The 26,356-nt window shown below is 45.9% G+C and overlaps 1 protein-coding gene and 2 long non-coding RNA genes across 4 annotated transcripts in view; 1 reads left to right on the top strand and 2 right to left on the bottom strand.

Moving 5' to 3' along the window:
* Positions 1-11,560, bottom strand: part of LOC112444849 (uncharacterized) — a 60,482-nt gene extending 48,922 nt beyond the window's left edge. The window contains exon 1 of the long non-coding RNA XR_003033218.2: positions 10,976-11,560. This is a non-coding gene — a long non-coding RNA (uncharacterized lncRNA). The remainder of the gene's footprint in view (positions 1-10,975) is intronic.
* PRSS23 (serine protease 23) lies at positions 1,396-20,413 on the top strand. Of its 2 annotated transcripts, none has more exons than XM_005226675.5 (2): positions 1,396-1,493; positions 18,889-20,413. In XM_005226675.5, the coding sequence occupies exon 2, from the start codon at positions 18,902-18,904 to the stop codon at positions 20,027-20,029; it is 1,128 nt and encodes a 375-aa protein (XP_005226732.1). In that variant the 5' UTR covers positions 1,396-1,493; positions 18,889-18,901; the 3' UTR covers positions 20,030-20,413. The 2 variants fall into 2 exon arrangements, with proteins under 2 accessions (XP_005226732.1, NP_001073775.1); NM_001080306.1 differs by lacking the exon at positions 1,396-1,493 and adding an exon at positions 11,799-11,896 and having other exon boundaries at positions 18,889-20,405.
* On the bottom strand, positions 12,250-18,710 carry LOC132344242 (uncharacterized). The gene is made up of 3 exons (XR_009493425.1): positions 18,340-18,710; positions 14,187-14,305; positions 12,250-12,501 (listed from the first exon to the last, which is right to left on the bottom strand). It is a non-coding gene; the product is annotated as an uncharacterized lncRNA (long non-coding RNA).
* Positions 20,414-26,356: the final 5,943 nt, after the last annotated feature.

Genomic DNA, 26,356 nt, shown 5'->3' with positions numbered 1-26,356 from the left:
AACTTCAATTCCCTAAGGCTTTGGGACTATGGAGCAGGGGATGAAAGTGTTGATAATAAAATTACAACTGGAGCTGAGGTTGGAGGGCTGCTACCAGGACTGGAATTTGCCTTGAAGTCAGCAATCAACCTTTCAAAGAGTAGTCTAACAAATCAAAGACTTGTCATTTATTTGCTTTTAATTTTCCTGCAGAAAGAGTTTTAAGGATTTAATAGTTCAATTTTATTGCACTGTTAAAAAAATATAGAGAGAGAGGAAAAAAAAAAAGAGACAGACATTGCCATCTCTTGTCCTAAAAGAGAAGATAGTTTGGATAACCTCACTTTACAAAGATGCTGTTTATACAACCATGAGATCGTAATCGTTAAGTGCAGGACTGGGCCATTCTGGGCCTTCCTGGTTTGAAGCCAATCACATTCTTCATTTCAACATTAAAACAAAAAAATATCATGTCACCTTGGGATGTTGTCACATTACTAGGAGAAGCTAATTTTTTGTTTTTATTTTGCTTTGTCTTTTTTTGGCAGAATTACAAAGAATAATATGTAAAACAGGTCAACTTTCAAATGGAGTTTCCCTGGCAGTTCAGGTGGTAAAGAATCTGCCTGCAATGAGGGAGACCTGGGTTCGATCCCTGGATTGGGAAGATGCCCTGGAGAAGGGAATGGCAACCCACTCCAGTATTCTTGTCTGGAGAATCCATGAACAGAGGAGCCTAGCGTGCTATAGTCCATGGGGTCTCAAAGAGTCTGACACCACTGAGCGACTAACACACACAACTTTCAAATCTGTTTCTTGTGGTTTACTATGTGACTATGTCCAAGATCTTAATATTGTTGATTGCAGCAACTGGGAAACGCTGTACCTTTCTTAAAGTTTTTATAAAAGAATAACGAGCAAAAGATGAGTGTCAAAATCCAACTGGAGGATGCAAAGTTTTAAAGGAGGAGCTAATTTTTATTGAGAGCGTAATCCCCAAACTACTCTGTTCCCTATCACCCCCCTGCTTGATGGAGTGAACCCATTGCATACGTGTCAAGTGGCTGCACACAGTTGTCCAAACAGGGCCTCAGTCAGCCTTGAGTAAAAAAAAAATAAAGCATCCGTGTGCTCTGGGAAAAGCCAGAGGATGCACACTTTGAAGACAGCAAGAGGTGGTAGGTGGAAAGGCTCTAGAGCCATTCTTACCAGTTCTGGCTTATATCTTGATTTTTCAGGGACAAGGACGATAACGTGAACAGCTGCTTACAGATCCCACAAGACCTAGGGGCTCGGTGCTCTCCCCACTAATTTTAGTCTGCTGGAAACCCGGATAAAGTCACTCCTCCTTGAAGGGAGTCCAGCTGCCAGTGTCAATACCAGAGTCTCCTCCCAGCGTGACCTTCACTGCTTCATCAGGGAGACAGGCTCCCTGAGCTGTCACCCTGAACCCGCCCTTCCTCCAAGAGCACCCGCTGCAGTCCCAGCTCCGACATCCACCTGCCTTCATGTGGGTAAGTCCCACCCCACCCCACCCCTGCGCCTATGCGAGGACTTTCCCGATATCAGGTGGAGAGCCAGTTGGCTTTCCATGGCATGCCGCAGGCTTTGAAGGGAAAAGAACACGAATGGCCATGCTTGTGGTTTCCCTAATCTGTGTACCAAAGGCAGCAGGAGCCAGGTGGCCCTGCATTTGAAATAAAGCAGGTTACTGGTTTCAAAGAGCAGGAAGTGAAAGGCTTCTGCAGATACAATCCCTCCTCTGTTAAGGGCTGGCCACCCTAACTCGGCTTTCACAATGTGAGAAACCACCGCCAATCCCAGAGATGGCTATGGGGCGCTGGTCCTGCTGAGCTCGTCTGCTCTTCAGCAAGTCTCCTCTCTACCGACGTGAAGGAAAACTAGGGGCCTCGGACTGTGTCTGCACAGTGACCAAAGAAATCTGCTGAAAACTAAAAACAAGTCTCAAATTTAGCTCACTGGTGTCTGTTCTCGAGGTCACACTGGCTGATGATGTCAGCCCAAACAGACAGTCTTCCCTGTTCAAAAAGTCTCCCCATTGCCTACAAAAGGCCATCTATTTTGGGCTTTGCTACAACAGTGTTTGGGGCTGGATGTGCAAGGGCTTCAAAATAAACCAACACACGATACCTTCCTCAATTAGCTTTTACACACCAGGAGCTATTCAAAGAGCTGTTATTGTAAATAAGAAGAAGTCGTAGCTAATGAGTAGAAAATCAGGCACCACATATGTTAAGAAGTATTTTGATGCAACTCCTAGATTAATCCTCACTATAACCTTGGTAGGAGGGCATTGTCATCACCCTATTTTGCAAATGAGGAAACTAGGCTCTCCCAGGGTTCTGGTTATTCTGTCTTTATTTGTGTGTGCTCAACCATGTCCAACTCTTTGCAACCCCCTGGATGGTAGCCTTCTCAGTTCCTCTGTCCATCAGATTTTCCAGGCACCAAGATTGGAGTGGGTTGCCATTTCCTACTCTAGGGGAATCTTCTCGACCCAGGGATTGAACCTGTATCTTCTGTTTCTCCTGCATGGCAGGCAAATTCCCTACTATTGTGCCCCCTGGGATTTTCTGTCAGTCTCCCAGCAATTCTCCACCCTTCGGCACCCTGCCCTGTATCCAGGAGGTTAAGCCTTACAGACAGCACGGTCAGTTCCCTTGTGAGCTCACTTTGGCAGCTCCAGAGATCAGGGTGGGAAAAGAGGAGGTCAGAGTGTTCCTCTCCCGCTCATTCCCTTCCTCCTGGGAACCAGATTCCCGCAATGCTTGCAGCCGCCGTCCCATTGACACAGGGCTCCTGGGCGTGCGCATGCAACTAGGTTCTGCTGCGGTCTTCTCCCCCTCGGTCCCAACAACAGCCACGGCTTTCCTCTGCTGCTGGAGCCTGGGTGCTCTCTGTGCTGGCTTGTCCCCTCCACCCTGTTCTCACTGCCATAAGTCGGCACTCCCATAAAATTTCTTCATCTGAACCAATCAAGGGGAAGGTGAGTCTCTGTCAAGAACGCAACTCATATAGCCAACCAAAGACATGCAGGCCAGAGATTCAGCAGGGGCTGCTGCTGCTGCTGCTAAGTCGCTTCAGTCGTGTCTGACTCTGTGCAACCCCATAGACGGCAACCCACCAGGCGCTCCCGTCCCTGGGATTCTCCAGGCAAGAACACTGGAGTGGGTTGCTGTTTCCTTCTCCAATGCATGAAAGTGAAAAGTCAAAGTGAAGTCACTCAGTCGTGCCCGACTCTCAGCGACCCCATGGACTGCAGCCTTCCAGGCTCCTCCATCCATGGGATTTTCCAGGCAAGAGTACTGGAGTGGGGTGCCTTTGCCTTCTCCGAGTCTTAGACAGATGATGCCTAAGAAGACCAACATGTAGCCATAGCATGAGTACTGAAATGTAACCAGCACACCAAGCAGAAATTGAATTTGTTATCTTAAGTGACCCGAAAGGAAAGAATGGTGAATGGGCATCAAACAGTAATTTGGATTTACATCCTGGAAAATATTAGAGCCCCACTGGTTAAAATTTCACATATAGTATGCCTTGCTCCTAATGGCTGCAATGGCAAACTAAATTATTTCAGACATTATGTTTTAAGCTAATTAGAATTTTACTTATTCATTCATTCAATCATTTTATTAAGTAAAAAATCATTGAGCCTTTATCCTGAGCCAGGCTGTCTTAGAAGACAGAGGAAAACCATAGGGTCTAGAAGAACAAGCCAGTGGTCCCACTCGTGAGACGCTCTGGGCCGCTTGAGGCTGAACATGTAAATATATGGTTACAATGTAAGATATAATTTCAATACAGTTCTCTGAAGACACAGAGTATGAATTTACAATTCTAGCAATGAAGGGTTTAGAAGCCTTCACAGAAGAGTTGATATTTGAGCTTAAAAGATGAGTAGAATTTGCCAGGAAAGAGGAGAAACCTCATGAAAAGACACTGAATTTGAATATCCAGTCCCCACACTTAACCGCATAAAAGATTACTCCTTACAGAAAAAGAAAGAATCCAATATTCATGGATAAATACAAACATAAGTTGAAATACAAACATGAGTTGAGAACAAAAGGATTTTCCGAAAAGACCTTTTAAAGCTATCGAGATTTGAAAGAAATTTTAATAAGATTCCCATTGAAAAGAGAATATCAAAAAGCTGTTTAAGTCTATTTCAAGGCTGCTTCTCCTTGAGTTAAAGGAAGAAAAAACACTTTTTTCTCTTTTGTTCTTGCTCATGAGATCCAGGATACAAGTTAGAGTACATCAGAGAAGCCCAGCGCCGGCCTCCAGAGACCTTCTGAATTTCACCAGAGAAAATGAGAAACACACAGTTATTTCAAAATGTTTCTAATTTTTCAGTTTCAAATAGTGCCCACATTATACAGGAAATTGCTAGTGCCAAAGCCTGTTTTTCTTTCTAATAATTTTAGATTGCTATATTCTTTTAAGTAGGATTAGAGCAAAGCTTTCCTTTGCTGTGCAGCTTTTTTTTTTCTTTTCTTTTCAGGCTACCATATGCACCAGTGTGACAATTTAGCTCTACAACTACTTTATATTTTAAGGCTTTATATATTACGCTTTCACATATCTATATTCATAGTATACTGATTACTTATATTTCCAAGTATTAATACTTAAAATGAGTAATTGACTCAATGGACATGAGTGTGAGCAAACTCTGGGAGATAGTAAAGGACAGGGAAGCCTGGTGTGCTACAGTCCACGGGGCTGCAAAGGGTCAGACACGACTTAGTGACTGAACAATAACAACGACAACAATCAATACTTTTAACAGGAACAGGAATTTTTTTTTTTTTTTAAGTTTTAAGTGCTGGTAGGCTGCCGTCTATGGGGTCGCACAGAGTCGGACACGACTGAAGCGACTTAGCAGCAGCAGCAGCAGCAGCAGCAGCAGCTATACAAGTACGTTTACTTTATTAAGTGCTGTAAAGATTATTTTTATTGGTTCTTTTTGTTATCATTTTTTTTTAATTATGAGAACTAGTTGTGGTTTTATCATAAAGATTTTAAATCCAACCTTCATGAGAGAAAAATCTGGCTTTGCCCTTAAAACACTGACAGATTTATAGACCTAACAATATTCGTGTTGAAGATGCTAGTTGAATAAATGAACTGATGGTGCCATATGGGGAGACTGGAAGGGGAGACAAAAAGACTACAACCCTGGCTCCATCTGAACCTGTAACTCTTCCCAAATTCAGTACTGTTAACCCCCTGTATCATGGGTTCCAAAAATTCAACTAACCATGGATCCAAAAATTTTGAAAAAAATCCATAAAGTTCCATGAAGCAAAACTTGAATTTGCCATATATCAGCTACTGTGTACATAGCATTTACATTATATTAAGTATTATAAGTAACCTGGGCTTCCCTGGTGGTTCAGTAGATAAAGAATCCACCTGCAATGCAAGAGATGCAGGAGATGCAGTTTCCATCCCTGGGTCGGGAAGATCCTGGCTACAGTTCACAGGGTCACAAAGAGTCAGATGGCTGAAGCAACTGAGCACGCATGCTCAGAGATGATTTAAAGTATTGGCAGATTTCATAGGTTATATGCAAAGACTGTGCCATTTTATATAAGGAACTTGAGCATCCTTGGTATCTGCAGGGGTCCTGGAACCAACCCTCTCTCTACAGATACTAAGGGATGACTGGACTGGGATGACTGGACCAGGAAACTCCTTGCTGCCTCCAAACCAAACCTATGACAAAAGACTTAGGGTTGAACAAAAGTCCTGAGATGGTTTATTCTTGGAAAGCCTGGAAAAAACTTTTTAACAATTCGACTGATTCATTCAACTCATTCAACAAGTTTGAAACATTAAGCATTTGCAGTGGTAGTAATAACAATAGGTAATATCAATTCAGAATTTATATTATGCTAGCCCAGTGCTGTGTGCTTTGTACTGATTATTCCACTGAGTCCTGACTACAGCCTGAAATAAGCCCCACTGCATAGAACAGAAAAGCAAGGCACAGAAGTCACATCACTTGCCGATGATCATCCAGCAACTAAACGAACTCTAAATTGAGCCCAAGCCAGTCTGACTCCAGAGTTCCACCTCCTTTGCTCTCCCAGGACCACATGCTGGGGGTGCCCGAAGATACAAATGTGGGCCATTCTCCCACAAGGATCACAATGCTGTAGACTCAAAGACTGTAACAGTAGGTCCTCTAGACTTTACCAATGATAAATCCAGGCCAAGTGAGATGATTTACCCGATGGCACCCAGACAGGTTGAGAATGCCTGCTTCCCTCCTGCTCTGTGCTGTCTCCTCCATTTCTCTTTTCACTCACTACACAAAGCTAGAAACATCCACTTACTGAATAAACTCCTGGATCCGTATTATCACCACAGATATAAGAAAATGGATGGAAATGATTTTTAAATGTGGAAATTTATCTCCTTAGAAATAATTCTCATGGACACCTTTTAAACTGGCAAATTGTTGAAGCTACATGTGAGCTTCATGGCCTCGTAAAAAATAAGCACTAAGAGGAATGTTGGGATTCACAAATACACGTTGCTATATATAAAGTGGGGCTTCCCTGGTGGCTCAGAGGTTAAAGAATCCACCTGCAGTGCTGGAGACCGGGGTTCAGTCCCCGGGTGGGGAAGATCCCCTGGAGAAGGGAACGGCAACCCATTCCAGTATTCTTGCCTGGAGAATCCCATGGACGGATGAGCCTGGTGGGCTACAGTCCATGGAATCTCGAAGAGTCGGACACACCTGAGCGACTAACACACACACACACACATACATAAAATAGTTAACAGCAAGGCCCTACTGCACAGGTAACTACGCTCAGTATCTTGTAATAACCTATAATGGAAAAGAATCTGAAAAAGAATATATATGTGTGGATAACTGAATCCCTTCACTGCACACCTGAAACTAACACGACACTGTAAACCAATTGTACTTTATTAAAAAAAAAAAACCTCAGCACTGAAACCACGTACAGAGTTGGTGTCGGGCCTCTCCCCTCCCCGCCACCCTAGGTTTCCAATTATCTTTCGGTCCCATCTTGTCTCCTGCATGGAGACCACTTAACAGGTCATAACGAAATGACTGCAAGCCTGGAACAAAAGCAAGACAGAATCAAAGGATGTTTTCAGTTGGAGTGATGGCAGTCACTCATCAACCTCCTTATTGTAAGGACGAGAAAATGCCGGTCTGGGAAGCAGTACAACACGGCAGAAACTGCTGACAGAGTGCAACAGATGGGGCAGAAGTCACAACTGTGTTACTTAATGGTACACACTAGTATCCCGTTTAACCCCTCTGAATCTCAGTCTCCTTGCCTGCGAAGTGGAGATAACCATAGTTCCTCTTTTTTTGGTTTCTTGAATTAACATGTATGAAGTTCACTACACAGTATGCACTCAGTAAACACAGTGACAATTAGCACAATATGGCACCCCACTCCAGTACTCTTGCCTGGAAAATCCCATGGACAGAGGAGCCTGGTGGGCTGCAGTCCATGGGGTCGCTAAGAGTCGGACACGACTGAAGTGACTTAGCAGCAGCAGCAGCAGCAGGCCTAGTTCTGCCCTCTTCATTCTTCCACTGTTTGCCTTGTTTACACAGTAGAGGAACCCAATGCCATGCTTGCTGACGATCTGCTCAGGGCTTCATCCTCTGAGCTTCAGTAGAAATTCTACCACCTCTTAGGAGGCTTCAGCACCTGCCAGAGTGGGAATTAACAATTCCCTCTTCCATGCTCTGTAGCTGTATTCTGATCCAGCCTACATCTCACTTTCTCCTGTGTTTGATTTTGTTTTGGTTATATCCAAAGCATCAGTTCCTTGAGATGAGGGATATTTGCTTTCTCCCTCCCTTCCTCTATTCCCAGGTGGCTCAGTGGTAAAGAATCTGCCTGCCAGTGCAGGAGATGCAAGAGATGCGGGTTTGGTCCTTAGGTTGGGAAGATCCCCTGGAGAAGGAAATGTATTCTTTCCTTCTTAGAAGGAAATGCATTTCTAAGAAGGAAAAGAATTCTCCAGTATTCTTGCCTGAGAAATCCCCTGGACAGAGGAGCCTGGAGGGCTAACAGTCCATGGGGTCACAAGAGAACTGGACACAACTTAGCAACTCAACAGCAACTCTTTTATCACAGCCCCCATACAGTTACCTTATACAGACTGGGCACTCGCTAAATGTGTGGGCTTTGTTCTGAATGCATTTTTAACAACTCAGCTGCCATACTCATGAAAAGTATTTGAGAATTATGATTATGGAGTTGATCTGAGTTCTTAAACAATGTGGGTTTTGGATTTTCTGATGGTATTCTTTTTTCAGATGGGGAGTGGGGCAAATATAAAAACAAATATCTAGGTTCACAACTGCTACACAGGGCATTTCTCTTTGAATTAAAGTCCTCTGCAGATCTGCTGTTGCTGCTGTCCATGTGGCAATCACAGCAACAACCTTAGAGCCTGGTAGCATCCTCCCGTTTTACTATCGACAGCTCCTGGAAACAAGAGAAGGGGGTGGAGCCTGTTCAAACATGGTGAGTCCCATCTGGGCAGGGGCAGGAGGCCTGAGGCTGGTTCTGGGAGAGGAGACAGGAGAGGGAGATGCTCTCGGGTCCTTCTGTGCCTCAGTTTCCCTCTTGGAATGACGGGAATAAAATTATTCTGTTCTCTAAGATGCTACCTCCCCAAACTGGTGACAATGGAATTTCAAAAACTGCCAGGACAGGGATTTCCCTGGTGGCCCAGTAGCTAAGACTCCACACTCCCAGTGAAGGAGGCCTGGGTTCGATCCCTGGTCAGGGAACTAGATCCCACATGTCATAACTAAGAGCTCACATGTCTAAACTAAAGGTCCATCATGCCACAACGAAGAGCAAAGTTACTGTGTGCTGCAACTGAAACCCAGCACAGCCAAATATCTATCTATATATATACACACACATACATACATATATATATATATTTTTTTTTTTTTTTTTAACTGTCAAAGCAAATGAGCAGTGAATATCAAATTCAACTGAGGTGGTCCTAAAGCACAGAGCTCCAAAGCAGAGGGAAGGCATCATCTTTGTGCATAACAGACACAACAAGAGCTAATATTCATGAAGGGTTTACTATGTGTCAGGCCACGTGCTAAGCATTTCCTGTGTTTTAATTGATTCAGTCCTTCAAACAATACTATGAGGTAGTCACCATTTTACAAAAGAGAAAACTGAGGTGCAGAAAAGTTAAGCCAAAAGCTACAGAACTGGTAAGTGGCAGAGCCTGAACTAGTACTCATATAGTTGAATGTTACTGGCATGCTCTTAATTACGTTCCTGGATTGCCTTCCTGTGGCCATCTCTTTTAAAATTTTTTTTTAATTTTTAAAAATTTATTTATTTTTAATTGAAGGATAATTACAATGTTGTGTTGGTTTCTGCCATACATCAACATGGATCAGCCACAGGTATACATATGTCCGCTCCCTCTTGAGCCTCCCTCCCACCTCCCACCCCATCCCGCCCCTCTGGGTACCACAGAACCCCAGTTTGAGTTCCCCGGGACTGCTCACAGTGCGTTGCTTTAATAGGTGTTTTGTAAGTCTCTCCCTTCTTTTTTTCCTTCTAATTCCTTCCCTGGTTCTTCTTCTAAGTCAGGTGTTTGACTATTAATGGTGTTTCTCTAGTTGGGAGCTATAGACCCTTGGAGACCCATAATTCAATTTTTTCATAGTTATGATTTTAAAAAATGAACATAAACACATTCTGGGGCACTGGGATAACCGCGATACCAAGGATTGCCTTGTGATCTCAGGGCCTCTGTGAGCTCTGCCTTGACACCAGCAGTCACCACCCTTCTCACTAGACTAGTAAGAAAAGGAAAGCACAAAGGTAATCTCGAATGATATATGCAACTCAAGTGAAAGTCAACTATTACAATAACATAGGCTGTGAACAGAGGAGATGTAGCTGGAAGGGAGGAAAGAGGTAAGAAAACTGAGTCAATATAGGGCACTGGCCACACCATCAGACGGGGAGAGCCATGCAGACCCTGAAAGTACTCACTTCCGGGCCAGAGATACATAATGCTTGCAGCAGCTGAGTGCAGGTGTGCTAAGTCACTTCCGTCTGTCCCACTCTTTGCCACCCTATGGACTGCAGCCCACCAGTCTCCTCTGTCTAGGGGCTTTTCCAGGCAAGAATCCTGGAGTGGGTTGCCACACCGTCCTCGAGGGGATCTTCCTGACCCAGGGATCCAATCCAGAGTCTCTTATGCCTCCTGAGTTGGCAGGCGAGTTCTATTGAGTAAACATCAGTAATTTAAATTTTACAGTTCTGGGAGAAGGACTTTATATTTGATTTAAAAATTTATTTTTGCTTTATTTCTGGCTTGTTCAAAAGCTATAACACAAGTTTATATCTGGTTTTATATTTACAGCTAGCAATGCAACATTTTGAAAGAAAATAATTTAAGCCAAGCCTGGGGAGGCTGAAGAAACTTTTGCCTTTAACACAGTGCCCTGACATTTGAGAATCACCAACAGTGACAAACACATCGATGACAAATGTGAACACCCTGGGTCTGTCATTAACACACGTGTGAAATAGCCTGTGAGACCCCCCTCTTTTTGACAGCAGGCTTTGGTGGGAGAAATTCTTTCTCTGGTGGCTCAGACAGTAGAGAATCCGCCTGCAATGCAGGAGACACAGGAGATGAGGGTTCGATCCCTGGGTCAGGAAGATCCCCTGGAGGAGGGCATGGCAACCCACTCCAGTATTCTTGCCTGGAGAATCCCATGGACAGAGGTGCCTGGGGGGCTACAGTGCATGGGGTCGCAGAGAGTCGGACACTGACTGAGGAATGACTGAGGAACTAACACAAGGGTGGTAGAAAGGACAGGCAGGCGAAATGGCTTCATAGAAGAAAAAATGTGACCTTAGTGCATTGGGGCAAGTCACTCAACTGAGAAAAGTCTCCTCCTGGGCCTTACCTGTCAGAGGGTAATCAGTACCTTCTCCAGCTGAACTGTGGGTCCCTTGCAGTGACTCAGGGAAGCTGACCCACTGAGCGAGGAGGTGGCTCCACCCGCTGGCGCCCCGATAAAAAGCCGAGGCCGGTGGGCTCCCCAACCAGCCGGTCCCTCGAAGCTGCCTCGCCCCAGCCGCGCTCCGGGCCCCGCGCCCCGCTCTGGGTGCGGCGGGAGGGGATGCAAAGCCTGGGCGGTCATGCCACCCGGAGGCAGGTTTCCGCCCCTGGGGGGTCCCCAGAAGCTGGGTGAAGCTGGAAGGAGCTCAGGCATCACCTAAAGACTGAAAACTCTCAAAAGTGCATGTGGGGTGAGGAGCGCACAGGGTTTGCCTCCAACTTTGCAAACTCGCGGAGGGGTTCCGCGCCCACCAGATGTGGCCCAGAGCCCCAACGCTAGGCTGTCGACCTTGCGGGGGCCGGTTTTTCCGAGCAGGAGGCGGCCGGCCGGCAACAAAAGCCCTGGGTTCGTTCCGGCCGGGGGCTCCCCGGGAGCCAGCGCGGGCTGGCGCGGCGAGGCCGGGACAGGCGAGCGCCGGGAGCCACCTGCGCAGAGCCGCGCGCCGCGGTCCTGCAGCCCCGAGCCAGGCTCGGGCCGCGGGGGCGGCAGAGGCGGGGCCGCGGGCGCGGCAGAGGCGGGGCCGCGGGCGGGGGGCGGGCCGCGGGCGGCGGGGGCGCGGCGTCCCCGAGGCCGGAGGCGGGGCAGGCCGGCTCGGGAGGCGCGGGGGGCGGATCCGTCGGCCGCCGGCCCAGCTCCCCGGCCCGCCCGCCCCGCTCGCACTCGGTCGCGCCGCCGAGCCGGCATGGGAGCTGCGCGCGCCCTCCCGGCGCCCACACCTGTCTGAGCGGCGCAGCGAGCCGGGGCCTGGCGGGCGACCCGGCACTGGTGAGTGCGGGCGCGGGCGAGGGGCGCCGGCCCGGGGCGGAGGGTACCGGACAAAGGGAGGGCCGCTGCGCTCAAGGCAGGGGCACTGAGGGCTGCGGGGGCCCCGGAGACCTCTCTTCGGCGGCCCCGGAGACCTTGCTTCGGCCACCCTCGGGGGTCGAGGGCTGGGACCCGCGGCCTGCGGGAGCTCCGCGGAGACTCGGGACCCGCAGGGCGTTTGGATTTCCACGGTGTCACCCGCGGATCGAGTGGGGAAAAGCAAGTTTTCGCAGCTACCATCTCGGATGCTGGGTGGGAATAGAAAAGAAGCCTGCCCAGGGCACGCTCGCGCGCGCACACACACACACAATTACTTTTTCCCTTGAGTTTTGCAGCAAGGTCTGCAAGTTAATTTTTTACCCTGGGCATGTAACTGTGAACACACCTTGGCAAGCAAGGAGAGGACAGCAAACAGGTCGGGGAAAAGGCTCTCTTCTCTGGCTCTGTGACTGATGGCCCTGCGCTGCGCTAGGAGCCACTGTCCGTGAACTAGCAACAGTTCTTGGAAGCAAATCTTTCCTCTTCAGCGTGTGGACATTCTTCGTGGGTTCATTTTTAAATAAAAGCTGAAAGAAGTTTTAAAAAAAATGTTTTAGAAGAGCGAGAAGAATATTAGATGAAGGATAACTCCCACTCCCCTTTGGAATACAAATTAGGTTTGCTTTCAAACATCCCATGAGAAAGCAGCTGATAAAAAGTCCTGTTTGTTTTATTGCCTTTTGGGTGACACCCGCGAGACTTCAGAAATAGCGCCTAGCTGGTGGAAAGCTTCTGGTTGTTCCTGGGATCCCTGTTGGCTAGGGCTGCCTTCTCTTAGTTCCTGGAACTGAACTTGAGTGGTCCCTGTGCTGCCTTAGGAGGAGATCCGCGAATGATTGGCGCAGATTGGCCAGTGTCAGAATCGTTTTGAGGAAGCCCTGTGATAAAGAGTTGAATTTGTGGTTTTGAAGTCAGCTGTGGCCAAAAGCTGAAAGCCAAATTAATACCAAGCTATTTACTACACTTGGTTCAGAATCATACTTGTGCATAGAGCATTTAAAATAGACCTTATAGGTGCACCTCTCAAGAGCTCTGTTAGACAGGAGTGGATTGGAGGTAGAGTGGAGAAGCAGAAACTGCCACAAAAGCCACTATATGTACTTGTGAAAGCATTTGTGATCATATGCACACCATCTGCATTTGAATAAGTTTTTTCACTTGTGTTTTTCCCACTTAAATAAACTCAGGTGATAACTTGTCATACTTTCCCATGCCTGAACTGGAACAGAAGCGTTTTTCCAAGGTAATTAATATGGACCTCATTTTTGTAACACTGACAACTTATTCAGGTAGATAGTGAATGTGGGTGCATTCTTCTGTCTGTAGTATAAGTGCCAAAGTTCCCATTAGCGGGTCTGAGAACATTACCGGCCCCTGTCTGCAGTGTTTAAGAGTCTCAGGTTCTCCTGAACATCTTTTCTCATAGCTCCCTTAGGACGGAATCCACCGGCCATTATTCATGCATAACTCTCCCTGACCCTAGGGAATTCCTTTCTCAGGGTCTCACCATTGACCGTTTTCTACTATTCTTGTTCTGCTGCCAGGTTTGTCCCAGGCTCACTGGGGTGGTTCAGTTTGCCTGAAATCTGATAGAGACGAAGTTAAACGTCGTTTGACCACAAGATTATGTTTAAGGTGGCTGGGCTTGTAAATACCCTGCATTTCTTTCCTGTACAAGACTGTAATTCTTAAACCATTATGTGATTAGGTTTGTTTCCCTTTAACAGGTTCAGTGCCTCAGGAAAACGAGAGCATGCCTGGCTGCGGAGTGTTACCAGAGCTTTGTTCATTTTTAGCTATTTGCTTTAGGAATTAGCATGGTTTTACTGTTCAGTATCCCTGGCCACAGAGTCCATGGAAAAACTCTCTGCCATCCTTCCGAACGTCATCCAGACCTGTTATCCTCACAAACTTGCCTGCTCTTTCTTTCTGTCATTACTGTTTATAGTGGTCCCAGGAATTCAGATGTTGTACAACAGAGAACCTATACCCTGAGGATTAGATCTTCCCTGCCAACACTTGTTTGCTATAGGAGTTATATCACAGCTCCCGAGTATTTGCCCTCTGGAGGAGATGTGTGTTGTTGGAGTTTTCAAGGTGCAGAACTGGGAGAGCGTCTCTGCCCACAGCCTCCAGGCAGCACTGTGGTGTGCACAGCTGATCACAAGCAGCGAGCAGCGTCCCCTCCCTGTGAGGTTATCAGCGCACTTACCAAGTGGCAGCATCTTCATAACGCCCATATATTTTTAGACAGTGAACAGCAGGACAGGGGCTCATGGTGAATGATGGAACATGGAAAGTGTAGTCCTCTTGTGAGTCAGATATACAGAGCTGGAAAAGGAATACTGTTTCCATATTACTAAGCACGGCCAGAAAATATTTGCTTACCTTCATTTTCCATTCTGCTTTGTCATTTAAATCAAGTGGTACATGAATATACTCAGTTGGGAACGTTCAAAGATAATTCTGTATCTAAGGACTCCTTATCCAGTAAAGGCTTAGTCCTAGAAATGAAATGTTATAGACCTGAATTTTCCTCATCCAGAGTTAGATACAAGGATGAGATTTGGAAATCTTCATTCTTTTTTAAGGTGTGAGTTTTCCAGACAGTTCTATGAGGATAAAGTGAGCCATTAGTAAAGGCAGGAGAGAATTAAAAATTATGTTCCCATGATTTACCTTTCCAGTAGTGAGATTATGAATGTGTTCATCTTAGAGTGTTTATGTTTAAATAAATGAAATGGGTGTAGTGAAGGTTTACCTAGAGTTTATAAAAATGGAAACAATAAGTGTCTCCTGGGGAATTATTCCAGTATCAGGTGAATGGAGAAATTAATGCAGAATCACCAAGCTAATTCTAAAGTGTTTTATTAATAGGGCAGGGGTCAGGGCAAGGTGTGAATGCCTTAGGAAAGGCCCCGAGTGGAGGTAGCTTGTCGTCTGTCCCCCATCACCACAGTGCACACACACCCTCACTCACCCCCTCTGCGAACTTTTCTAAGAGCTTTCTCACCTAGCCATCCTCCACTCATCCTTGAAAGCTGCCCTCTGCTGGAGGCCTTTGTTTCCTTTGCAAACAGATAAGGGGAATCTTGTCATCCAGACAGGCTAGAGACTAGCATGATAAATTTTCCTTTTCGTTTCCCCTTGTACCTCCACCTTTCACAATTCTTTGAGTAAAAGTTCCTGGGGGGGGAAAAAGGCTCCTGGAAAAACCAGACCTAGAAGACTAAGAGATCATTGTTCAGAACAATTTCTAAACCATCCTAAATACACATTTGGTAAGGGAGTGAGCAACTTATGAAGTTGTAACTTTAATACCATTGTCAGTTTAAACCCAGGGGGGACCTGAGAACACATCACTTTACCTTCCAGCTTCTGATCAGGTATTTAAAAACCAAATCAATTCGGAATAATTTGACCTGCATTAATTTTTAAATTTAAATCACAGTTTCTTTTAACATATAGTTCTGTGGGGACTTCCCTGGCGGTCCAATGGTTAAGAGTTCACACTTCCAATTCAATGGGCACAGGTTCAATTCCTGGTCAGGGAACTAAGATCTTACTTGCTGCGTGGCCAAAAAAATGAAATGGAACAAAATAGAATAAAATAATAAAATATTTGTAGCTTTCAGTGTTACATAGAAACTTTAATGAAGATATAAAAAGTTCTCAGAATAAGGTCTTACCGCACAAACAAATGAATAGAGTTGAAATTGTATAGGGAACTTGTAACTGAGATTTCAAACTAATAGAATTAGTCTTTAGAGGTAACTGAAAAGCTTATTTTTAAGGAATTAGAGCTTTACTCAGCACTGTTGGTTCAGCAGTTTTACTTACACGTGGCTAACTTCTCCTTGTGGTGGTGGTTATTCAGTCCCCCAGTCATGTCCAACTCTTTGTGACCCCATGGACTGTAGCGCGCAAGGCCTCCCTGTCCATCACCAACTCCCGGAGTTTACTCAAACTCATGTCCATCAAGGTGGTGATGCCATCCAGCCATCTCATCCTCTGTCACTCCCTTCTCCTCCTGCCTTCAATCTTTCCCAGCATCAGGGTCTTTTCCAATGAGTCAACTCTTCGCAGCAGGTGGCCAAAATATTGGAGCTTCAGCTTCAACATCAGTCCTTCCAATGAACACCCAGGACTGATCTCCTTTAGGATGGACTGGTTGGATCTCCTTGCAGTCCAAGGGGCTCTCAAGAGTCTTCTCCAGCACCAGACTCTCGCTGAGGTGCTCCTCCTGTTGCTGAGCACAGGCTCTTGGTGCTCGGGCTTCAGTGGTTGGCGGCTTGCGGGCCCTTAGAGCACAGGCTCAATAGTCATGGCTCAGGGCCTTAGCCTCTCGACTTGTGGCATCTTCCCCGACCAGGGATGAAACCCACATCCCCTGCATTGGCAGGCAGATTCTTAACCACCGGACCACCAGGGAAGTCGGAAAGTATTTTTTAAACAGGGGTTTACTATACAGGCAAAGCGCTTGGAAAGGTGAAATAGGGATCAATTTTGCCTGAGAGGGGGTTAATTCATTAAGACAAGCTTCCTGGATGGATTTTTAAAGGTTTATCTGAAGTAGTTTCAGACTTTTCCTGCTATTGTCTTCCCTGACACCCTTGCAAGTGGCTGGTTTCAGTGTTTGGGTGAATGGGTAGAGCTAAAGGCATGTGCCACTGGAACAGTCCCGCTGCAGTAAGTAATTTGCACCCGGTACTCCTAGGATCCAGTTAACATATACGTTTCAGACTTGGGATTTGAAAATGAATGTTCCAGTTGATAATATGCGCGTATATTAACTCTCGTGTTCCTCCTGCCCCTGGAAAATGTCGACTGCTTATGATAACACAGAAGATCGTACTGTCTCATCTCCTCCTTTCTATTCCCCAGCAATCATATTTTGAAAACGGGAATACTTGGCAGCTGGACCTTTGTGTTTTCTACCTTGAGATAAGCCTCAGTAAACTTGGCTTAAGGCTTGTGTTGCTCAGTGTTAGCATGCCTTAATGTCCTCCTGTGTTATAGTGAGAGGGAGGAGAGGGTAGTGTGTAGGGGTCCAGGAGGCAGCCCTGGGGGAAGCACATGATTCCTCCAGTTTTCCAGTTTTAGGTAAGAAAGCAAAAATCACCCAAAAATTGCTCACAGGTGTATATCCTCAAAGAGGAAGCTTGAGAATAGGAAAACAGTTTCTTTCGGACTCTCACTCCGCCTAGCTCGCACCCGCCTCTTAAGACCTAATCCCTCCTTGTCCTTGTTTTGGGATCCTTGCTTGTGAATGAATTAACCTACTTGCTAAGTCAGCTTCTCTTGAACAGAAGATTCGGAGCCAGTCAGAGCCAACTAATGCTTCAGTTCAGTTCAGTCGCTTAGTCATGTCCAACTCTGTGATCCCCCTGGACTGTATGTAGCCCACCAGACTCCTCTGTCCATGGGACTCTCCAGGCAAGGAGGCTGGAGTGGGTTGCCATGCCCTCCTCCAGGGGATCTTCCCAACCCAGGGGTGGAACCTGGGTCTCCCACATTGCAGGCAGATTCTTTACCGTCTGAGCCACCAAGGAAGCCCCCTTGCTGAGCTAAGGGTAATTCCTAAAGCGACTTATACTGCTTCCTGTCTCCGTATCCTTGCTCCCTTTCTCTAAGTGTCCCCTTTAGTTTGTTTTAGCTTATTTCTGTTCAGCTTTATCACCCCTCTCAAGCATCACCTCCCTTGGAATGCCTCTCTTGTTCTTCTCCCCACCACGGGATTTCATGCCCTTTCTCTGAACCACCACATCCTCCATGTACGTATCTGTCATTGGCATTCATCGTGCAGCATTCAAAAAACGTGTTTTTTGAGCCACACTAACATTAATTCATTCATTCATTTACTCTTCCATGAATAAACCTTTGTGGAATGCTAGCATAGGCCCAATCTCAAGGCCTTTAGACTAGCTGGGAACACAAATGCACAGACCTGAAAAAGCAACCAACAGTAATAGTCACAATGTGTTATTTGATGCAAATTTAAAGCTTTCAGTCTTTGACAAAGACCCTGACACGTCCCACTCTTTGTGACCCTGTGGACTATAGCCTTCCAGGCTCCTCTGTCCAAGGGATTCCCCAGGCAAGAATCCTGGAGTGGGTAGCCATTTCATTCTCCAGGGGATCTTCCTGACCCAGGGTCTCCTGCATTGCAGGCAAATTCTTTACCAACTGAGTCACCAGGGAAGCCCAACGCCCTGGTCTTATACAATAAAATCCAAGGGAGGAGGGAGTGTTTCCTTTGCTAGAGGCCTGTCTACTCTGGAAGTAAACTTATAATAGTTTTGATGGTTCTAAATTCAAAACAAAACAAAATTAAAAAGTCCCACACCTTCTTCTGAATCACTCACCATTTAGAAGCGATCTGCGTCCCATCAAGTGTGGCACTGTGGAGCCATCCCTCTTTGATGCCTTGGTCACTCAATAAACTGTGTAATTTGAATTCACCCCGAAGATGAGCAAGTTACTCTGAACATTTCCAAGTACAGGCTATAATGAGATTGAGAGGGAGGAAGAAAGGAGAGAAGTTCAGGGGGACCAGGAGGGTAGCAGAGGATGAAGGTGTAGAATTGAGCATAAAGAATGGCCCGAAATTACATGGGTATCAGGGCCGGTCAAGCAGTTCATCTGGGAATTAATGGCCCCATGCACCCACCCTCTGCGGGTCATCCTTAGGGTCCTCTGAAACACCAAGGGGAACAAATACCCAGTTTCACGCTGGGTATCCAGCCCCAGGAAGAAACAAGGTCAAGCCCTTGTGTTGTGAGACCATTTCCGGGGATTCCTCTGCACACCCCAATTCCTGAAGAAGTTTCACAGCTCCAGACAATGCCAGGCATGCCCCTGGATGGCTTCTGCTGACCCTCACCCTCCTCACCCGCTTGTCTTTGTTCCTGCAGGGTGGTGCTCAGCATGGCGGGGACTCCAGGGCACCCCATCTTCCTCCTCCTCCTCCTCCGTGCTATTGGGCAGGTGAGCCCCTACAGCACCCACTGGAAGCCCACCTGGCCAGCCTACCGCCTCCCCGTGGTCCTGCCCCAGTCCACTTTCAACTTGGCCAAGCCAGACTTTGGAGCTGAAGCCAAGCTGGAAGTGTCCTCCTCGTGTGGACCCCAGTGTCATAAGGGAACCCCACTGCCCACTTATGAAGAAGCCAAGCAGTACCTGTCCTACGAGACCCTCTATGCCAACGGCAGCCGCACTGAGACGCAGGTGGGCATCTACGTCCTCAGAAGTGGCGAGGAGCAGTCTTCCGGGAAGTCTCGGAGGAAGCGGCAGATTTACGGCTACGACAGCAGGTTCAGCATCTTTGGGAAGGATTTCCTGCTCAACTACCCCTTCTCAACCTCCGTGAAGCTATCCACGGGCTGCACCGGCACCCTGGTGGCCGAGAAGCACGTGCTCACAGCTGCCCACTGCATTCACGACGGCAAGACCTACGTGAAAGGAACCCAGAAGCTCCGGGTAGGCTTCCTGAAGCCCAAGTTTAAAGACGGCCGAGGGGCCAACGACTCGCACTCAGCCCTGCCGGAGAAGATGAAATTCCAGTGGATCCGGGTGAAACGCACCCACGTCCCCAAGGGTTGGATCAAGGGCAACGCCAACGACATCGGCATGGATTATGACTACGCCCTCCTGGAGCTCAAAAAGCCCCACAAGAGAAAGTTCATGAAGATCGGGGTGAGCCCGCCTGCCAAGCAGCTGCCGGGGGGCAGGATCCACTTCTCGGGTTATGACAACGACCGACCCGGCAACCTAGTGTACCGCTTCTGTGACGTCCAGGATGAGACCTACGACCTGCTCTACCAGCAGTGTGATGCCCAGCCTGGTGCCAGCGGGTCCGGGGTCTACGTGAGGATGTGGAAGAGACAGCAGCAGAAATGGGAGCGGAAAATTATCGGCATCTTTTCTGGGCACCAGTGGGTAGACGTGAATGGTTCGCCACAGGATTTCAACGTGGCCGTTAGAATCACCCCTCTCAAATATGCCCAGATTTGCTATTGGATTAAAGGAAACTACGTGGATTGTAGGGAGGGATGATGTGGGCAGGTTCCTCCCTGGCTGCTCTTAAGAGTCTTCATGTACTTATTTTAGGAAAGGCCAAATGTTGTCATTGGGGTGTGTGTGTGAGTGTGCGTGTGTGTGTGTATGTGTGTGAAATGTGTTATAATACCTTTTACCTAATTTTTTAAAATTGCAAGATGACCGGCAGTGTTATTTGAAAACTGGTTGGTGTGTCATATATCATTCAAGCAGTTTGAAGGCATACTTTTGCATAGACATGAAATACATGCTGATGTTTGGGGCAATAGGGAAGACTTAATGGTTAAGTTAATCTTTCACCTTTTGAGAACTTTGATTTTTATTTCACCTGAATTTGTTTCCAAAGTTGACATTAAATATGTGGCATATGGGAGACATAAACTCTGACGCGTGTGTATGTGTGTATTTTCTCCTGAGAGTCAACTTGTTTTGTTTTATTAGTACCTAATCATTCATGTTTCCAGATGTTCCCCACCACATACAACTCTTAGGAACTTTTACGATACTTTTGAGACAGGTGGTTATAATGTTTTGGATTTGGGGGCATTTGCACAGTAGTCCTGGATCAGTAAGATAATTTATACTGGTACACATGTAAAAGAATCCACCTGCAATGCGGGAGACCTGAGTTCGATCCCTGGGTCAGGAAGATCCCCTGGAGGAGGGCATGGCAACCCACTGTAGTATTCTTGCGTGGAGAATCCCCACGGACAGAGGAGCCTAGGGGGGGCTACAGTCCATAGGGTTGCAAAGAGTCAGACATGACTGAGCAGCCAAGTACACACCAGCACAGACGCAATTGTATCCTACAGTAAGTTGGTATCCCAGGCATCTTTCAGTTTTGAAATAGCTTCTCTTTTGAAAACCATTGCTGTGTTTTTTGGGAAGATTTCGCATGTGGCAGTGCCAGGCCTGCAGTTGCACCAGAGTAGGCAAGATTGTTTATGCCAATCCTTCCATTTAACAGGACTTCACTCACATTTCTTGAACTAGCTTTTCCAGAAGACAATAATCAGGGCCTAATTAGAACAGGCTGTATTGCTTCCCCGCTAACAGTTGTGGTCACACTAAAAACAATCATTGTATTTTACCCCTGGAGTGTAGCACATCTCATGTTTTATCATTTAGATGGAGTAATTTAAAATGAATTAAATTCCAGAGAACAATGGACGCATTGCTTGGCAGATGTCACAACAGAATAACCACTTGTTTGGAGCCTGGCACAGTCATCCAGCCTAATCAAAATTATTCGGCATAGTTGTCTGTGAGCTTTTGGGGAGCTGTGGACTTGTGCAATTTAGAAACTTTCCTCTCTTACTTCACTTGTTTTATAGTAAAAATATTTGGAAAATGCTTTAAGAAGAATCAACATGGCTTCTTTTCCATTAGCTTTTAAAAGGCCTCTTTTACTAGAATTCTCCAGGCTACAGGCATATATAATCTAGAATAAAATTGGGAATGTGAAATGGATCGGAATCATCACTTCAGTTGATGTCTTTATGAATGTTTCATCAATATAATCATCACAGTATAGAAAGAAAAGAATTTGACTTATTTTGGGTTTCCATTCTATGCCTCTCACCCTGAGCAGTTCTTTCTAAATGTATCAATAGAGGGAGAAAAGCAAATGAATTGCAAGGCAGATACATGGTGAGTTTGCACCCCTGGCAGTTCCAGCCTGCACTGTGACTTTTTTGTGGGAGGACATTGAGATACAGCGCTGCTGTTTATACCTTCTGCAGGTGACTTTCGGCTTATGTTCCTCGAGCTTTTCGGAAGAATGACCTTGATAAGGCACTCGAGCAACCACAGCCGTAGTGCATTCTTCCAGTCACATAAGAAATACTGTGCATAGCAGAGATGCGAGGCCGCCAGGAATCTTTGGATTTCCACTACAATATGCTTTGGAATCTAACAGGAATCTAGCCTCAGGAAGAAGAGAGGTCTCCGTCTCTATGTCTGGTATTTGGGAGTTTTGTTTGTTTTCACTTTTGCTTGGTGCCAAAGGAAGTTTGCTGGACGCCTAGACCAGAACTGACTTTTTACACCTAAACCAGAACTGATTTTTTTTTTTAAATAGATGCTCCTTTTACAAAGCACCTTGATTTCTTGATTTTGATTTTTTGCAGTGCTGAAACTCAACAAGGATGGGCAATGGTACAAAGTCAAAATAATACAATATTTAGTTCACAAGTAGGTTTAATTTACTAAGGATAGTGCCCACAGGCTGTGTACAGCCTAAGTCAGAGAAGTGTTAAAGAAGATTATATAATAGTTCGACATGCCCACCTTTTCAGTGGTAATAAAAAGAATCATTTTATTGAAATATTGTGGAAGAAAAGGCTCTTGCAATATTATTAATATAATTAGCACTGAACATATAGTAGTTATACATTGTACTGATAGATCCCTAGCAGAACAATCTTTCCCAAAATGTCTGCCTTAAACACAATCCAGGTTTTCTACCCAAAGTGAAAATGGCACCAACATCGAGGAGGGAAATGCCTCAGGATATTCCCTCTTTTCACTGGGGATTCACTTGCCTGTTTGCACATTAAAAGCTCTAAGAAATCCCTGTAATGAAGAGATATGTTTTAAATTCTGCATTTCAATAAAGGTCTTTGCTCACAGAACCCTTGTTTTCTCATATAATACTTATGAGCAAGCTCTAATAAATACATCTGGGGAATTGCTGTAGCAAACTCTTGGACTAGGTGATGATGCAGAAAGGATGAGTCCTGAGTGGGGTTGGGTACCAGCATCTTTTTGGTTCACCAGAGCCCTGTACCCAGCTTTGGGAATGTTCAGACAGTGAGATAGGAAATGATTTTTCAATCATTGAAAAGTTTTCAACTTGAAAAATCATTTGTTGTTGAGAATCAGAAGGTTGTGGCAGAAACTGCAGACACATTTTTTTCCATAGACTTTATTCAAAGTTTTGAATTCAGAAAGGAATTAATTAAAAAAAAAAAAAGAAAATAGGCCTAAAAGAGAAATATGAACTGGTCAGTCATGGAGTTGTGTCTGTGTTTTTTCTTTACCTTTTTTGAACCAGAAAATAGATTAAAAAAAAAAAAAAAAACCTGGAGGGAATTCCCTGGTGGTCCAGTGTGCTAAGAACTCAGCATGTTCACTGCCCAGGTTCAATCCCTGGTCAGGGAACCGAGATCCCACAAGCTGTGTGGCCAGCAGAGTAAATCAGAACACCAAGATGATGCTCGCACTCTGGGTGACTCCTTCTACCTGCCCAGAGGGAGGGCAAGCCCACAGCGACACGTTTAAGGTCAGCATTTAGGGGAGCTGTCTTCCTCTACCACCTCTGGGGGTCTTTGGTTTAGAGCTTGTCAAGGATGGCAAGCCTGCACTGGAATGAAGATGCTCTGGTGCATCGCCACGCACTGGCTGAGCAGTGAGGGGCAGCTATCCGGGGTGTCGGGGGGAATTCTGACAGCGGTCCTCAGCACTTCCCCTCTCTGCTGGTCAGAGCCTGCAGCCAAGGAGCCTCGTGGACAGTCCCTTCTCAGGCCTGCTCGCTGTGTCTGAGTTCTACTGCCCCTGTCTGCCCTTTTTCTTAGTCCTTGTCATGAACTCATCTCTTTTAGAATTTTCCACCGTTTATTGTGATCCATACAGTAAAAGGCTTTGGCATAGTCAATAAAGCAGAAATAGATGTTTTTCTGTTTCAATAAACTAGTTCAATAAACTGTGGATAATTCTGAAAGAGATGGGAATACCAGACCACCTGACCTGCCTTCTGAGAAATCTGAGAACTGGACATGGAACAACAGACTGGTTCCAAATAGGAAAAGGAGTACCTCAAGGCCGTATGTTGTCACCCTGCTTATTTAACTTATATGCAGAGTGTATCCTGTGAAATGCTGAACTGGATGAAGCACAAGCTGGAATTAAGATTGCTGGGAGAAATATCAATAACCTCAGACATGCAGATGACACCACCCTTATGGCAGAAAGTGAAGAGGAACTAAAGAGCCTCTTGATGACAGTGAAAGAGGAGAGTGAAAAAGTTGCCTTAAAGCTCAATATTCAGAAAACTAAGGTCATGGCATCCAGTCCCATCACTTCATGGGAAATAGATGGGGAAACAGTGGAAACAGTGGCAGATTTTATTTTCTTGGGCTCCAAAATCATTGCAGATGGTGACTGCAGTCATGAAATTAAAAGACGCTTACTCCTTGGAAGAAAAGTTATGACCCACCTAGACAACATATTAAAAAGCAGAGACATTACTTTGCCAACAAAGGTCCATCTAGTCAAGGCTATGGTTTTTCCAGTGGTCATGTATGGTGTGAGAGTTGGACTATAAAGAAAGCTGAGTGCCAAAGGATTGATGTTTTTGAACTGTGGTGTTGGAGAAGACTCTTGAGAGTCCCTTGGATTGCGAGGAGACCCAACCAGTCCATCCTAAAGGAAATCAGTCCTGATATTGAAGCTGAAACTCCAATACTTTGGCCACCTGATGCAAAGAACTGACTCATTGGAAAAGACTTTGATGCTGGGAAAGATTGAGGGTGGAAGGAAAAGGGGATGACAGAGGATGAGATGGTTGGATTGCATCACTGACTCAATGGACATGAGTTTGAGTAAACTCCAGGAGTTGGTGATGGACAGGGAGGCCTGGTGTGCTGCAGTCCATGGGGTCGCAAAGAGTCGGACACGACTGAGCGACTGAACTGAACTGTTATGAACCAACTTCAAGGATGCCTTGAAGTTGCCTCCCTCAGCTAATCTTTATGAATATTTGGTGTGTGTGCACTCAGTCACTTTAGTCATGTCCAACTCTTTGCAGCCTCAAGGACCACAGCCCGCCAGGCTCCTCTGTCCATGGGATTCTCCAGGCAACAGTACTGGAGTGGGTTGCCATTCCTCCTCCAGGGAATCTTCCCAACCCAGGGATCGAACCCAAGTCTCCTGTTTTGCAGGCTGATTCTTTACCCACTGAGCCACCCGGGAAGCCCCATGAGTATTTAGTAGAGTGGCCATTTAAACTTATCATCCACAGTGGAACTCTTCTGAGACTGATAGAAAGGAAATGCTATTAATAATGTGGCTAGAGAAACAGGTACACCCTGGGTGGGTCCTGGGAAATCCAGCATGTTGGGTCACCTAAACTGGCAAACCTGTAAACCCTCCAAAGCACTGTGTGGAATGCAGACCGGCAGCCATCCTTGTTGACCGAGGAGCAACAGTGGGGCTGTGTGCCTTCTTTGCCCAGATCAGCATTCTGAGGATAGCTGATAGGGGAAGGGCATTTAAAATCATTTTGATGGGGTGTTTACCATAGGTGGTAAACACTATTTCTAGCCAATGAACAACCCCTCTGTTTTTAGTCTTCTGTTTCCCCAGAGAAGGAAATAAACCAGCTTCCAGGACAAGAGTTAATAAGGCTGAGAGCTAGGGCAGCAGACTGGTGGGGCTGTGGTGGGAGATGCTGGCTCTGGAGTTGGGCAGGCTGACTCTATAGTTGCCTGCTTCCTTTTGGTGAATGAATCTCAATGCACTTCCGTTTAAAACATAAAACTCTCTTGTCTGATTTAAAGATTCTCTCTCTCTCTGTGCTCCTACTCTTCCAATGAGCTGAGGTAAGTCTAAGGAAGAGGGAAAGGGCAAATATCTGGATCCTTTCCTCCATGGTTGTTGCTTCTCAGGTAACACTGTCTCTTCTATCCTCCTTAGCTCTTACCTCTAGTGATATAACCCTCTGCCTCCTGCTGTTGGGGCAGCCTTACCTGGGAGACAAGCCTCTAGGGTGGTGAACCAGCAAAATATTCCAAGTTCAGCCACTCTCACCCAGACTGGAATTACCCATGAGAAACTTGGGTTTCTCATGGGCTCGATATACCCAACTGTGAGCTGCCCACTAAAGATCTGGGGAGAAAACGTCTTAGGCTGAGGGAACTGGAGTGCAAGGGTCCCAGCAGGATCAAATTTGGTCTGCTCAGGAGGTGAAATAGATGAAGGAGGTTAAAAAGTATAAACTTCCACTGTAAAATAAATGCCATTGGGATGTTGTGAAGAATGTGGTGACTGTAGCTAATTGTACTCTATATGTGAAAGTTACCAAGAGTAGACCTTAAAAATTCTTATCACAGGAAGAAAAATTTTTGTAACCATGTATGGTGATGGATGTTAACCAGACTTTGGGATTGGTCATTTCAGAGTAACATCTGAAACTAATAGAATAAGTCAATTATATCTCGGTTAAAAAAAAAACACAAACAGAATGACACTTAGGTTTGGGACCTGAGAACCTGTAGATTCCAGGTGCCACTTGCTGAGCTAGGAAAGAGGATTGGGTTTGGGATC

This window comes from Bos taurus, chromosome 29 (genome assembly GCF_002263795.3).
Source record: "Bos taurus isolate L1 Dominette 01449 registration number 42190680 breed Hereford chromosome 29, ARS-UCD2.0, whole genome shotgun sequence".
In the NCBI taxonomy this organism is placed as follows: Eukaryota; Metazoa; Chordata; class Mammalia; order Artiodactyla; family Bovidae; genus Bos; species Bos taurus.
This window is presented reverse-complemented; position numbering and strand designations above follow the sequence as displayed.

Bases quoted from the DNA above. Each gene is read 5' to 3' on its own strand.
- PRSS23 (XM_005226675.5), top strand. From the start codon at position 18,902: ATGGCGGGGACTCCAGGGCACCCCATCTTCCTCCTCCTCCTCCTCCGT.